The 16,246-nt window shown below is 41.8% G+C and overlaps 1 protein-coding gene across 2 annotated transcripts in view; it reads left to right on the forward strand.

Moving 5' to 3' along the window:
- The window catches only part of LOC139162726 (complement component C9-like), a 35,003-nt gene extending 19,105 nt beyond the window's left edge, over positions 1–15,898 (forward strand). The window contains exons 6-12 of one of the 2 annotated variants that reach the window (XM_070743413.1): positions 425–643; positions 4,768–5,008; positions 7,459–7,584; positions 10,945–11,123; positions 13,273–13,501; positions 13,924–14,098; positions 15,761–15,898. In XM_070743413.1, the coding sequence (XP_070599514.1) occupies positions 425–643; positions 4,768–5,008; positions 7,459–7,584; positions 10,945–11,123; positions 13,273–13,501; positions 13,924–14,078 (1,149 nt within the window). In that variant the 3' untranslated portion in view covers positions 14,079–14,098; positions 15,761–15,898. The remainder of the gene's footprint in view (positions 1–424; positions 644–4,767; positions 5,009–7,458; positions 7,585–10,944; positions 11,124–13,272; positions 13,502–13,923; positions 14,099–15,760) is intronic. The other variant, XM_070743414.1, reaches the window with a different exon arrangement.
- The last annotated feature ends 348 nt before the right edge of the window (positions 15,899–16,246 follow it).

Raw genomic sequence — 16,246 nt, forward strand, 5'->3', positions numbered from 1 at the left:
CCTTTTCTCCCCATGGTCTGTTATAGAAGAACCCTTCATTTCCCCCACAGAAGACAAGGTATTAGTTGATCACTTACACCAGTGTTTCTCAAACTTTTTTTAAAATAATGGATTTTAACTCCCTTGCTGGCTGGAAAATTCTGGGAGTTGAAGTCCAGACATCTGAAGGTGGCCAAATACTAAGAAAGACACTTACACTAAGAAGGAAATTAAGAGGAGGGATTCAAACAGAGAGAAACATTCTACACGCTGGATGAATTTGCTGGTGGTGCTAATTCAAAATCTGTTCTGCTAACTTAGGGCTTAATGTGTTGTCTGAATTAAGCATATCTCGGTGTACCAAAGGATGCCATCCCAGATTATGTTATTTATCACTAGCTCTTTGTTAGTCAGCCATTTAATTGTATTTTCTCTGCCTTTAAAGACAAGGGGAGACAAACACTTTACAAGTGAATTCTACAGTGACCAAGCATCAACCGTAAAAAAAATATACCAAACAAAATCACAGTCTTTTGATGTGAACTTGTCTATTAAACTGAAACCAAGTGAGTCCACGTCCAATGTGTCAGTTAAAATTGGAGGAGGCTTCAATGCTGCCAAATCATCCAACATGAGTGACTTCTTGACCAAAGTCAAAGGAACGGTAAGGGTTTTTTTTTGTTTTTTTGTTTTTAAAGATCATCGGTAAGTATACTCTCCACGTTCCAAGTAACACCCCCAGCGAAAGTGGTCTCCAAGCCTAGAGGTTGCTCAAAGTTCCATTTTATTAGAGATGTCATATGGGCACATCTGGGAAAACTGGAATCTGAAAGCTTCCAGGTTTTCCCCACCCAAAAGAAAGCCAAGTCCCTTCCCCCACACCCACATGTCCATCACATGGTCCAATCACTGCACCATGCCAACGTGAGATGCCTCCCAATCACGCCACTCCAGATGCCAGCTGAATCTCCTTGACTCTCTGAGAAAGGAATGTTATTTAGGGTAGATATCCCTACAACTCCATGCAATTTCCCCTCCCAGTTTCCCACAGCACTAAATGTGGCAGCCCCGAAGAATCAAAGAAAAAGATGGCCTCCAAGGATGAAATATACACAGTGATGGACTCCTACGGGAATGGTCAGGAACGCAGTTCTAGTAGCAAAATTTGGAGCTCCACCCCAGAGCACCCAATTTGCACTGCAAAATGCACAAGCCACGCCCACAGTGTGGTAGTAAAAATTTTGGTAGCCCATCACTGCATATACAGTGGTACCTCTACTTATGAACTTAATTCGTTCCATGACCAGGTCCTTAAGTAGAAAGGTTTGTAAGAAAAAGCAATTTTTCCCATAGGAATCAATGTAAAAACAAATAATGTGTGCGATTGGGGAGATCACAGGGAGGGTGGAGGCCCTGTTTCCTCCAAGGAGGTTCCTAGAGAGGTCCCACGGAGGCTTCTCCCCACCATTTCCAGCCCTGTTTCCTCCCAGGAGATTCCTAGAGAGGCCCCAAAGAAGCTTCTCCCTGCCTTTTCCGGTTACAGTTTTGAAGACTCGGGTTTGTAAGTGGAAAATGGTTCTTGAGAAGAGGCAAAAAAATCTTGAACATCCAGTTCTTATCTAGAAAAGTTCATAAGTAGAGGTGTTTGTAGGTAGAGGTCCCATTGTACATTATGATAATTTGCATGCCCTAAGGCAGTGATGATGAATCTTTTTCTTCTTAGATGCCAAAAATGGGAGTGTGCATGCACTCTAGCATGTGCACATGCCATCACACAACCACCACCACCCACACACATGCCACATTGCACATGTGTGCATTCCCACAAATGCCCCAACCCCCAGTTGGGCCGTTTTTCATCTTCAGGCTTCCTTGAAGCCTCTGGATGTGAAAAACAGCCCAACAAGCAAGCAGAATATCCATTTGTTCTGAACTTCCGGTTTGCCCATTGGGCCATTTTTTGCACTCTGGAAGCTTCTGGGAAGCCTCCTGAAACCCAGGCAGGGCAAAAACAGCCTTCCCCAAGGTCAAAACTCAGCTGGCCAGAATGCACACTGGAGCTGACATAGGGCAACACCTCATATGTCCTCAGATATGACTCCGTGTGCCATCTGTGGCACATATTCCATAGGTTCACTATCACGGCCCTAATGAATACTGAGCCATTGGCTGCATTCATGCTGAATTGGGTTATTGAAATACCAAAAAGTATTAACTTTGTTTAGGTTTTCAGTGTCTTAACATGAGTTGCAGATCCATTTATTAGTTTATGAGTTAATGTACTATGCTAATCCCCACAATGGATTATCTTTATGGGTAACCAAAATAAAGATGCTGTATGAATACAGAGGCATGAAACCTATGGTCCTCTGCCTACTTTCCTTGAGTAAGATGTACAGGATGATACCAATGAACTAGTAATCCTAACCCAACCCACATACTGATACGTTTAGGAACCCCACTTTTAGCCAACAATGTAGTGATCAGAAGTTGGATCTTTTTAGTGTCACAGTGGGATTGGGTATTTTAGGATGGAGATGTAACAGTGGAGGCTTTTATGCTTCCTCTTCTTTACCATATACAGTGTAAGTATTTAGAATAGAATAGAATAGAATAGAATTTTTATTGGCCAAGTGTGATTGGACACACAAGGAATTTGTCTTGGTGCATAAAATAAAATATACTTTTGTCAAGAATCATGTGGTACAACACTTAATGATTGTCATAGGGGTCAAATAAGCAACAAAGAAGCAATATTAATAAAAATCTTAGGATATAAGCAACAACATGGGAGGAAATGGGTGATAGGAATGATGAGAAAAACTAGTAGAATAGAAGTGCAGATTTAGTAGAAAGTCTGACAGTGTTGAGGGAATTATTTGTTTAGCAGAGTGATGGCGTTCAGGAAAAAACTGTTCTTGTGTCTAGTTGTCTTGGTGTGCAGTGCTCTGTAGTGACGTTTTGAGGGTAGGAGTTGAAACAATTTGTGTCCAGGATGTGAGGGGTCAGTAAATATTTTCCCCTATAGGTATTATAGATTACAGAATCATCAAGTTAGAGAATTTTTTACTGTGTGGGGAAAATTTTATAATTGGCTAGAAATTAAAAAAAATAAGTAATTATTAATAATTGTAAATATTAATATCAATGTAAATTAATAATGTGATAGATGGATATATATATATATATATATATATGTATATGTATATATATATATGCATAGTAATTTACACAATTATACAGAAATGTAAAATGTAAAGGCATTTGTGTGTTTTGCTTTTGTCTTTTTTGTTTTCTTATTGCTTATAAAAAACTGAATACAAATATTTCTTTAAAAAAATAAATAAAATAGGCATTTACAACACGATCTTGGCTGCTACCCAGTGTCAGGTTTCTTCTTAAGAAGAAATCTCCCACATAGAGACTACTTCCTTCTAACTCTCTTCAACAGTGCTTAACTTCCTCTCCCTTCACATTATCTCCCTCCTCATCTTTCTAGGCTTATCAAGAATGGGTTAAAGAAAAGAATGTTCAGGATTTATTAATGTGTATGCTTGGCACTACTCTTCCCCTTTCCTTGGGTCTCTTCAGTCAAAGCTCATTTGCATCTCTTCCAGTTCCTCCCCAAAGATTGGTGCCTTACCCTCTGTCCATAGCTAGCGGTCTTCCTCATTCCTACCTTGGGTGAAGGTATCATTTCTCTAGAATTTCTCTTACTCTAAGGAAGCTATCTGTTGATTTTGCTTCTCTGTTTTTGACTAGGAAATGACAACTGGTCTATATAGTCACATCAACTTTACTCTCCAGCTTTTCTCTACAGTCATCCACTAGCGATAGTCTTTGTAGTTTTCAATGTTTCTCTTCATTCTTTTCCTCTTTTTTTTGTTCTCTCAATCTCCATTGTTGGCAAAAAGCCCCCCATCAACTGAGGAAGTTAATGTCGTCCAGGGCTACAATCTCCAGCATCTATATACAAAGCTAGACTGATAGCAATATCATAGAAACATAGAAACATAGAAGATTGATGGCAGAAAAAGACCTCATGGTCCATCTAGTCTGCCCTTATACTATTTCCTTTATTTTATCTTAGGATAAAGATATGTTTATCCCAGGTATGTTTAAATTCAGTTACTGTGGATTTACCAACCACGTCTGTCAGAAATCACTACCCCTAAATCCTTCTCTTCTGAAGTTTTTGCTAACACAGAACTGCCAGTACAATACTCGGATTGAGGATTTATTTTCCCCAAGTGTATTATTTTACATTTGGAAACATTAAACTGCAGTTTCCATTGCTTTGACCATTTATCCAGTAAAGCTAAATCATTTACCATATGACTATCAATAGCACTTAGACTTATATACTGCTTTACAGCTCTCCCTAAGCAGTTTACAGAGTCAGCATATTGCCCCCAATAAGAACTTCAACTTCCATGTTTGCACCTGTTGTCTATGAGCTGTGGTGGTGCAGCAATATTTCACATTCTGGAGTTTGATCCTGATGGGTTCAAGATTGACTCAGCCTTCCATCCTTCCAAGACTGGTAAAATGAGGACCCAGATTGTTTGGGGCAACATGCTGACATTTACAGAGTGCTGTAAAAGACTGTGCAGTGATATATTGATATAGTGCTATTGATATTGTCTATGAATTCCTGCATGACTTCAGAATTGCCCATATAAATAAATTTATAACAATCAGAGGACAATGTAAGAGTACTACAATCTCATTCTCTACCTCTATACTTGTGGATAGAATAACTTATATATTACTATTTTCTCTTTATAGAATCCCATCTATTTACATGTCAGATCTAATATACAACTGGGAATATTCCAGTTGCGAAGACGTGATTTGAGATTGACTGAGACATTCCTAGAAGATATAAAGCTTTTGCCAAGTGACTATGAGAAGGGAGAATATTTTAAATTTCTTGAAACATATGGAACTCATTATTCACAGAAAGGAACAGTTGGAGGAAAATATGAGCTAATATATGTGTTGGATAACCAAACTCTTTCATCACGTGGTAAGGATAGAATGAAAGTAATCTCTTAAACTCAAGAGTAAATTTTGGAATAATGGCATAGCTGGCAATCAGAGCAAATTATTTCTGACCATAATGCAGTTTTCTTTAAAACTGGGTTCTTCTGCATCTCAGCTTAGATCAGTTCAGGGTACCAATTGCACCTAAGGGTGTTTATAGGTCATGACCTATAAAGCCCTTCATGGCACCGGACCAGATTATCTCCGGGACCGCCTTCTGCCGCACGAATCCCAGCGACCAGTTAGGTCCCACAGAGTGAGCCTTCTCCGAGTCCCGTCAACTAAACAATGTCATTTGGCGGGACCCAGGGGAAGAGCCTTCTCTGTGGTGGCCCTGGCCCTCTGGAACCAACTCCCCCTGGAGATTAGAATTGCCCTCTCCCTCCTCGCCTTTCATAAGCTCCTTAAAACCCACCTCTGCCATCAGCCATCGGGGAACTGAGATATTCTTTCCCCCTAGGCCTTTACAATTTATGCATGGTATGTTTGTATGTATGTTTGGTTTTATAATAAGGGTTTTTTAGTTGTTTTAGTATTGGATTGTTACATGCTGTTTTTATCATTGTTGTTAGCCGCCCCGAGTCCATGGAGAGGGGCAGCATACAAATCCAATAAATGAATGAATGAATGAATAAATAAATAAATAATATTGAGTCACTGTTAATTTTATTGTTGAATTCTTCACCTCAAAGACAACAGTTGGATCCCCCCTAAAAACTTACAATCCTTGGTGCTTGCTTCATATGATTTTAACCTTTCTGAATACTTTTAGTTACAATAAATACATATTGCATTGGCATCAGACTGGTTAAATGATAAGAGTCAGCATCCATCATTATGGTTTTCCCCAAATTATATTCATCAATTTATTTCTTTATCAAGTTTATATACCACCCATCTCACTTAAGTGACTAGTACAGAGGGGGGTTTCTTAAACATAACTTTATAACTTTTAAAAATTATATTATTGTTGTTGTTGTTGTTGTTGTTGTTGTTGTCAATACAACACAGCAAACGAGATCACTATGCTGGATTTCGTATTTCATCACCAGTCGGGCACTTCCCAAGCACCTAGAACTGTGTGATGTAGCAGTGAATTATGTTTGCCGATCCCTTTTGCAATTGACAGATGGAGATTTTGTCAATTCCAATGGTTTTCAAATGTCCGCTGAGATCCTTTGGCACTGCGCCCACATATTGCAAAACAATCAAGTAGCCTGCCAGCTCCAACTACTCAGGATATCACGCCTAATCCACAATCATTAACTAATCAGCATACCTCAGTTACATCAATGACCCCAGGTGTTACCCCACTGACTCACCAGGAAGTTTCTGCACAGCAGGCAATTGCTGAGCCATCAAACCACACCCGGCCACCAGTATTTATAGAAGGAAGGCAGCTCAGGTCTCACTGTGTTCGCCCTAGAACAAGGACAGCCTGAAGATGACGATTGGGACCTCGTGGAAACATCGCCAGAAATTTTCAAATCCTACACGGGAAGAAACCCGAATATACCAAGACCGTCATATATATATATCTCCAATACAGTGGTACCTCTTCTTACGAACTTAATTTGTTCCATGACCAGGTTCGTAAGTAGAAAAGTTCATAGGAAGAAGCAACTTTTCCCATAGCAACCCCAACCCAAGAGTCACCCCTTTTGCCTTGTGCCGCTGGGAATCCCCGCCTCTGGACTTCCATTGCCAGCCGAAGCACCCATTCTTGCACTGCTCTGATTCCCCTGAGGCTCCCCTCACTTGGATTCCCTTCATTTTTGCCCACGCTGCTTTGAATCCCAGCAAGGAAAGCCCCAGGGAAATCCCAGCAACGCAAGAACGGGCACTTTGGCTGGCAATGGAAGTCCAAAGTCTTGCATTGGTGGGATTCCCCTGAGCCTCCCCTCGCTGGGAAACCCCACCTCTGGACTTCCGTTGCCAGCCAAAGCACCCATTCTTGCACTGCTGGGATTTCCCTCAGCCTCCCCTCACTGGGATTCAAAGCAGCGCCAGCAAAATTGAAGGGAATCCCAGTGAGCGGAGCCACAAGAGAATCCCAGCAATGCAAGAACAGGCGCTTCGGTTGGCAACGGAAATCCAGAGGCAGGGATTCCCAGCAAGTGGAGGCTCAGGGAAATCCCAGCGTTTCAGCTGGCAATGGAAGTCTGGAGGCGGGGCATCCCAGTGATGGTGGCTTGAGTTCATAGAGTGAAAATAGTTCGGAAGAAGAGGCAAAAAAAATCTTAAACACCAGGTTCATATCTCAAAAAGTTTGTTAGTAGAGCCGTTCGTAAGAAAAGGTACCACTGTACTTCCCATCTTGCAATTTCTTCTGAAGGAAATAAAATCAGGAATTTGATAGCATATTCCCCAACACCCCTTTTCTGTGTAACACTTATGTATCCCTCTAATCATTTTTATTTACTCTATTTTCAGGGGTTACTGCAGAGGATGTCAGCGACTGCCTAGGCTTTAATTTAGGAATTACTGTCACCGCAGATGTTGCAGAAGCCACAGCTGATATTAAGGCTAAAAAATGTAAAGGCGGTGGATTTAAAAGTGGTGAGTACATCAGCCCCTATCTTCTTCTGACATATTGCTGTCCAAGTTTGCATGTTGATTGACACCCCCATACAATAACTAAGACGTATTGTTACAAGCTTCATACAAAAACTAAGACGTGTTTTCAATCACATGCTGTATAATCACATTAAGTAATGAAAAATACTGATGTACTGATGTAATGCTAACATAACAGTCTCAAAATGGGTGAACAGTGCGGTCAGGCAGTAGGGAAAGCAAGTATTTATTTATTTATTAGATTTGTATGCCGCCCCTTTCCGTGGACTCGGGGCGGTAGAATGCTTGGCTGCATAGCTAGAGGTATAACAAGCAGGAAGAGGGAGATTCTGGTCCTGCTGTATAAAGCGCTGGTGAGACCACATTTGGAATACTGTGTTTAGTTCTGGAGACCTCACCTACAAAAAGATATTGACAAAATTGAACGGGTCCAAAGACGGGCTACAAGAATGGTGGAAGGTCTTAAGCATAAAACATATCAGGAAAGACTTAATGAACTCAATCTGTATAGTCTGGAGGACAGAAGGGAAAGGGGGGACATGATGGAAACATTTAACCATGTTAAAGGGTTAAATAAGGTCCAGGAGGGAAGTGTTTTTAATAGGAAAGTGAACACAAGAACAAGGGGGCACAATCTGAGGTTAATTGGGGGAAAGACTAGAAGCAACTTGAGAAAATATTATTTTACTGAAAGAGTAGTAGATGCTTGGAACAAACTTCCAGCAGATGTGGTTGGTAAATCTACAGTAACTTAACTTAAACATGCCTGGGATAAACATATATCCATCCTAAGATAAAATACAGGAAATAGTATAAGGGCAGACTAGATGAACCATGAGGTCTTTTTCTGCCATCAATCTTCTATATTTCAATCTTCTATAATTATAATAATAATACAATACAATACAATACATAATGAGTGGCATGGTGGCTTAGTGATGAAGATGTTTGCCTGCCACTAGGAAGGTTGAGAGTTCAATCCTAGGTAGCAGCACAAAGAAAAAAAATCTGCTGCCTGTAAATGTTCTACTCCATCCAGTGACCTCTGACTCTAATCTGAATAAAGGGGTTATCAGGTCGTTAAAAGGGTGGGTTTTTAAAAATATTTATTTATTTATTTATTTATTTATTAGTTGGACTTGTATGCCGCCCCTCTCCGGAGACTCGGGGCGGCTCACAACTCACAACTCACAAAATATATTATAGTAATTATATCATGTCTCATAGGACAAAATAGGAAACTAGGAAGAAAAAGGTATATTAGATATGTTTGACTCGGGATTTTGGCAGGATACAAATAAGTACCGTTAAATAAATAAATAAATAAACATAAAATATTTCACTAATGTGCCGATCACTAAATAATGCCATGATATAGTGTTAATCTGTAGCTTTATGTCAAGCATTTGTGTGAAGGGGCTTTCATGAAAGATGACGTTCATTGCATCTACAACAAGTCTAGCAAAGAAGGCAGAATTTTCTGTTCAGGAAGATTTCAACTGATGCAGTGAGTTGTGAGCCGCCCCGAGTTTGCGGAGAGGGGCGGCATATAAATCCAATAAATCTAATCTAATCTAAATCTATGGAAGAGTACCAGAATAAAGAATCTGACAAAGACTCAATAAGTTAAGACTCAATAAGTTATATTTCACAAGACAACAGATAATTGGCCACTGACATAATGAGGCCAGTGTTCCCTCTAATTTTTTTTTTGGGGGGGGGGGGCGGAAAAGTATAGTGTCTGAGCGGCAGTCCCTTCGGGACTGGGCGGCACAGAAATAATAAATAAATAAATAAATAAATAAATAAACACACAAACAAACAAACAAATAAATAAAAAACCCATCCTGTTTTGCCTCAGAGAATTTCAAAATAAAATACTGTACTGTGTGTCTATAACAATGAGCTCATAATAGGGCAACTCTATCAATATCAAAATGCCACTTAAATAGTTAGTTTCAAACTAGATTTTGATTTTATTTCTCTCTTCCTTACTCCCATTCTTTTTCTTTTTCTTTTCCTTCCTCTCTTTTTTCTATCTGTTTCTCTCTCTTCCTCTCTCTCTCCTTCCCTCTCACTCTTTCCGTCTCGGCTTCTGGGCAGGTTTGAAAAACTCTGAGTTGATGATGATTTTTAAGTGAGCCATGGCTCATTGCTCAGCTTAGAGGGAACTATGAATGAGGCAACAGGACTTTTCTGGAAGAGCTCTCAGAAACATGAGAAAAAGCTACGGTGGAACTGGCCAGGTTTCTGCAATTTAGTCAAGTACCTATGGAAGGTGTAAATATAGCTGAGTCCTGTAATCTGTGGAAACTACTTTCACAGAACAACCTTATATAGAGGTGTCCTACCTCAAGACTTATGGAACAGTTCATTCCAGGATGGCGAACCTATGACACACACGAAGCCACATTAGAGAAACATCTTTCAGCTGTGGCGAGGGGGGCATTTGCCCAGGTTCGCCTGGTGCACCAGTTGCGGCCCTATTTGGACCGGGAGTCACTGCTCACAGTCACTCATGCCCTCATCACCTCGAGGCTCGACTACTGTAACGCTCTCTACATGGGGCTACCTTTGAAAAGTGTTCGGAAACTTCAGATCGTGCAGAATGCAGCTGTGAGAGCTATCATGGGCTTTCCTAAATTTGCCCATGTCACACCAACACTCCGCAGTCTGCATTGGTTGCCGATCAGTTTCCGGTCACAATTCAAAGTGTTGGTTATGACCTATAAAGCCCTTCATGGCACCGGACCAGAATATCTCCGGGACCGCCTTCTGCCGCACGAATCCCAGCGACCAGTTAGGTCCCACAGAGTTGGCCTTCTCCGGGTCCCGTCAACTAAACAATGTCGTTTGGCGGGACCCAGGGGAAGAGCCTTCTCTGTGGCAGCCCCGACCCTTTGGAATCAACTCCCCCCAGATATCAGAGTTGCCCCCACCCTCCTAGCCTTTCGTAAGCTCCTTAAAACCCACCTCTGTCGTCAGGCATGGGGGAATTGACATGTTCCTTCCCCCTAGGCTTATAAAATTTGTGTATGGTATGCTAGTGTGTATGATTGGTTTTTAACTTGTGGTGTTTTAAAATTAATTTAATATTGGATTTGTCTTGTATTGCTGTTGCTGTGAGCCGCCCCGAGTCTGCGGAGAGGGGCGGCATACAAATCTGATTAAACTAAACTAATATCAGAGGGCAAGTGAAAGTGAAAATATAAAAACCAAATGAATATTCAGTTGCTCCTATCACCACCACCATTACCATCATCTCTTTCTACTGTCCAAGAAAAGTTGTTTTCTTAAGGCCACTCTTCCTATTATTTCACCTCCATTTTTTTTCTCCTCCAGATGAGGAAGTGAAAAAGAGCGGGATTATCAAAGATGTAGTCTCTCTAGTTCAAGGTGGGACAACAACTACTTTAACAAAGTTGAATGAACAGCTTTCTTCAAACGTCATAGTCGATATCGAACAGTACATTGAGTGGGCGGCTACACTATCTCAAGCTCCTGTAGTGATAAAACAAGAGGTGAGAGGTTTTTCTTCTATCTATCAATAAGTTGGAGAAGTTGTCAATAAATGTGAACTCACAAATGAAAGAATTTTCCTCTTTCCTGAGGAACAATTTCTCTGCTAACTTTCAGAGTCAAAGATTCTGGTCAAGTAAAGCTAAAACCACATTCATGTGAAGTTTGACTGCTGTGGTTTTCTATGATCAGTTCATCAAAGTTTTCTTCTTCAAGATATTTTTTGACTCTACATTCATTCCAATTTAAGTTATGTCTTTACCTAAAGTTTTCAAACAACATTTCTCTGATTTTAAATGGTAAAGTATAATAAAATAAAATTGTTCCAAGTCAGGGGTGTCAAGCTCATAAGCCAAATCTGGCCTGTAGTTTGATCTGTCCCAAGGGGCCAGCCTGGCTTTGGCCTGGTCTACCCAATGCAAAATGGAAACATGCCAGTGGTTTGGGGAGTGGCGTCAAACTAACCCTGCCTACCTACTTGGCCACACCCACCCAGTTGGGTACACCACCCAGTTGGCCATGCTCAACTGGCTCCCTGAGGTCAACCACAGCCCTGATGTGGCCCTCAATGAAATTGAGTTTGATACCCCTGTTCTAAGTGGACAAATCCTAGATCTCTTGCCCTATCTCAGTGATGGCAAACCTATGGTACGGGTGCCACAGGTGGCACGCAGAGCCATTAGTGCTGGCATTATTATTATTATTATTATTATTATTATTATTATTATTATTATTATTTATTAGATTTGTATGCCGCCCCTCTCCGAAGACTCGGAGCAGCTCACAACAAGAAAAAGTACAAATCCAAAAATTAAAACAATTTAAAACCCTTAATATAAAAAGCACTCATACGTCTCATACAGACCATACATAAAGCAGAAACGGCCCAGGGGAATCAATTCCCCCATGCCTGACGACAGAGGTGTGTTTTGAGGTGTTTGCGAAAGGCAAGGAGGGTGGGGGTAATCCTAATCTCTGGGGGGAGTTGATTCCAGAGGGTCGGGACTGCCACAGAGAAGGCTATTTCACTGGATCCTGCCAGATGACATTGTTTCGCCGACGGGACCTGGAGAAGGCCAACTCTGTGGGACTTAACCGGTCGCTGGGATTCATGCGGCAGAAGGCGGTCCCGGAAATATTCTGGTCCGATGCCATGAAGGACTTTATAGATCATAACCAACACTTTGAATTGTGACTGGAAACTGATCGGCAACCAATGCAGACTGCGGAGTGTTGGTGTAACATGGGCATACCTGGGGAAGCCCATGATTGCTCTCGCAGCTGCATTCTGCACGATCTGAAGTTTCCAAACACTCTTCAAAGGTAGCCCCATGTAGAGAGCATTACAGTAGTCGAACCTCGAGGTGATGAGGTTGATGGCATGCAAGCTGTTTATTTATTTATTTATTTGTTAGATTTGTATGCCACCCCTCTACGTAGACTCTGGGCAGCTCACAGCAACAATAAAACATGTTGCCCTAGCTCAGCTCTAATGTGCATGTGTGTGCTGTCCAGCTTTATTTTTGGCTTGCACAGAGACTCTGAAGGCCTTTTTTGGCTTCCAGAGAGCCTCCAGGGGGATGAGGAGGGCGTTTTTACCCTGCCCCCTGCTCCAGGGAAGCCTTTGGAGCCTGGGGAGGGCAAAACACGAGCCTACTGGGCCCACCAGAAGTTGGGAAACAGGCCCTTTCTGGCCTCCAGAGTGCCTCCTAGGAGTGAGGGAAGCTGTTTTTGTCCTCCCCAGGCATTGAATTATGGGTGAATAATTGAATCACATGTGCGCAATAGCGCGTGCTCACACTCCTTCAGCACCCAAGGAAAGAAAGATTTGCCATCACTGCCCTATCTTGATGGTGCTACTTTCCTGAGGCCTACTTCTAAAGTCTCTCATAGACATCTCTAATATCATGAAAGAATGACTGGGAATTTGATAGAAAGATTGACACTTTACAGCTATTATTGAGGGAGCAGTACTAAAGTGAATAACTAACACCTGCATTTGAAAGAATCAATTACTGAGGAGAGGTAAGTATGACTGAAGGAAAACATGGATCTTCTCAGGATGAATTGCAATAGTCAGTCATTTCTTTATGTACGTAATAAGAATAAGCAATTGTTTCAACTGAAAAAGTGCATTCAATATTTCTGCAGTTAACCCCAATTTCGGAACTTGTACCGCTGAAAATCCCAGACTCCAGGAGAAAGAAAGAAAATCTGGACTTAGCTGTAGAGGATTTTTTGGCTGAATACAGCGTATGCAAATGCCAGCCTTGTCTACATGGTGGGACGGCGATGCTGATAGAAGGGAAGTGTGAATGCACCTGCACTCCATTTTACAAGGGAGATGCCTGTGAAATACCCAAGTCAACTTTCATACCAGGTTAGAATTCGTTCATTGACTTACTATATATTCGTTCATTGACTTACTCTCTTGGCTCTACTGTAGGCTTTTTTTCATTACTCTATGTGCTCCAAATATGTTTCCTTCCAGCCCTAATCAGGTGCTAACAATGTTCCCACCTCTTACCAGCTTGCAGTCAGCCTATTGCTGCCAACAATCTGGGCCCTAATTTTGCCAACCTTGGAAGGATAGAAGGCTAAGTAAACCTTGAGTCTGATGAGATTCAAATTGCCAAATTGCAGGCAGCCGGCAGTCAAGTAGCCTGCAGTACTGCATTCAAACCATTGCGCCACCATGGTTCTTTTATACTGTAGGATTATGGGATTCTGAAGGAAGACAAAGTTATTTCTAAAATTCTGAATGTTCTGAAGTTAGACAAATTCTTTCTGATCCTGATCCAGTTCAAACAGCCATTGATGGGAGCTGGAACTGCTGGTCTAGCTGGTCCACGTGTCAGCATGGAGAACGTCAGCGAACAAGAGAGTGTAATAATCCTGCACCTGGACACGGGGGCAAAACATGTCCTGGAGCAAGTGTAGAACCAGGCCATTGTTAATTACGGACGACTACTAAGAGGTTTGTAACTTCTGAATGTGTATAATGAATATGGTACTATTTTAAAATAAGTCCATGGGATATCCTGGATTTAATACTTCTGGAAGCAACGCATCCTCATGGAGAACTGAAACTGTGAAGGTTTTGCTGGAGGGTGGGACAGAGGGAGGGAGGGAGGGAGAGAAGGAGGGAGAGAAGGAGGGAGGGAGGGAGAGAAGGAGGGAGAGAAGGAGGGAGGGAAGGAGGGTGGGATGGAGGGAGAGAGAGAAGGAGGGAGAGAAGGAGGGAGGGAGAGAAGGAGGGAGAGAAGGAGGAAGGGAAGGAGGGTGGGATGGAGGGAGGGAGGGAGAGAAGGAGGGAGGGAGAGAAGGAGGGAGAGAAGGAGGGAGAGAAGGAGGGAGGGAGAGAAGGAGCGAGAGAAGGAGCGAGAGAAGGAGGGAGGGAGGGAGAAAAGGAGGGAGGGAAGGAGGGCGGAACGGAGGGAGGGAGGGAGAGAAGGAGGAAGGGAGGGAGAGGAGGGAGAGAAGGAGGGAGGGAGAGAAGGAGGGAGAGAAGGAGGGAGAGAAGGAGGGAGGAAGGAAGGAAGGAAGGGAGGGAGGGAGGAAGGAAGGATAACTATTTGGAAATTTGGAATTTCCTGGAACAGGAGGGAATGGGAAATGTCTTTTCAGAATTCAGCTGACTGACTCAGAGAGAGCAAAGATTGATAGCACCGTGCTTGCTTTCAGTTGCTATTCCATCACTAGTTGTGGTTGGGAACTAGGCTAGTGAGCATATGGAATATGTTGGGAATGATTTCCAGAAGGGACAGACGATGGCGTGATTTGAAAAGTGTTTTAGTCAGTCCCAACTATTTTTACAATTACAACCATGTATTATTTATTTGTCAGATGGGTAACTAATCTTTCCCTCAGAACATCAAGATAACTAACATAATGCTCCCCCCTCCATTTATTCCCTTCAAGAGCAACCCTTTGAGGTAGATTGGGCTTAGGGAACTCAAAAACCATCCAGGTAACATCTGTAGCCAAGGATCAACTTGGACTGATTGTCTTCAGCCCTAGCCTGAAACCTGAATTACTGGACCATTTCTTAAATGGAACAACTTTAAGATGTGTGTTCAATGCTCAGAATCCCCCAGTCAGAACAGGAGATTTCTTTCTTTCATTCTTTCTTTCTTTCTTTCTTTCCCACCCTTCTCCAGGGGACTCATGGTGGCTTATAGCATAAAATCAATAAAAAGATTACAGATAAAATTATACACCCACCCTAAAACACAAGCCATCATCATTTGGCCAGATTTTTAGTTAAGGAATTTAACAAAAGCTTAGTTAAATTAAAGCTTTAAGCTTAGTTTTCTCTCTCTCTCTCTCTCTCTCTCTCTCTCTCTCTCTCTCTCTCTCTCTCTCTCTCTGATGCAAAATTGGCATCTTCTGACTTGGTTTACCACCTTTTCCAAGTCAGAAGATGCCAATTTTGCATCAGATCTTTTTTTCATCTTTTCATCAGTCGGGGGTTCTAAAACCCTTTACTACCAGTGCACATGCACAGAAGCATCCCAGGCAGGTAGGCAAAGCATCCTGGGCAGAGTCTCCCATCACTGGTGCTGCTGGTTCTAAGAACCAGGCCGAACTGGGAACAACTCACCCTGCTTTCAATATACATGTTTTCTGTATCTTTCAGCAACCTGAACATTCCTTTCAGATCTACGGATCAAGAATCTTGTGACCAGATTGAATTAAAAGCTATTGTACCATTGATCTTTGGATTTCAGAGCATCACTTTGTACTACACAATAAATTTAATTGCTTGCAGAATGCACAACGGTGTTGTTTGTTCTATCGACTTTATGTTTAATCCCTGAAACCTATTTTACGTCACTGTACTGGATATTTTACTGTCCCCCCCCCCCCAAAAAAAGAATAAAAAACATGACCAACTGTTCTTACCTTTTGGAAAACCCTGAAGATTGTTCTATGGAGCATGGGAAGTTAGTTGAGCCCAAGTGATCATGTACGGTATTTTCAGCAGCGGCGTTTTCTTTAAGTTACTTATGTGTATTTTCAAAATTGCATTTTTAAAGTTTTTGTAAACCGCCCAGAGTCACATCAGTGAGATGAGCAACCATATAAATAATTCAAAGAAAATGATTTAATATTATTCCATGAT

Source organism: Erythrolamprus reginae, chromosome 2 (assembly GCF_031021105.1).
Source record: "Erythrolamprus reginae isolate rEryReg1 chromosome 2, rEryReg1.hap1, whole genome shotgun sequence".
Lineage (NCBI taxonomy): Eukaryota > Metazoa > Chordata > Lepidosauria > Squamata > Dipsadidae > Erythrolamprus > Erythrolamprus reginae.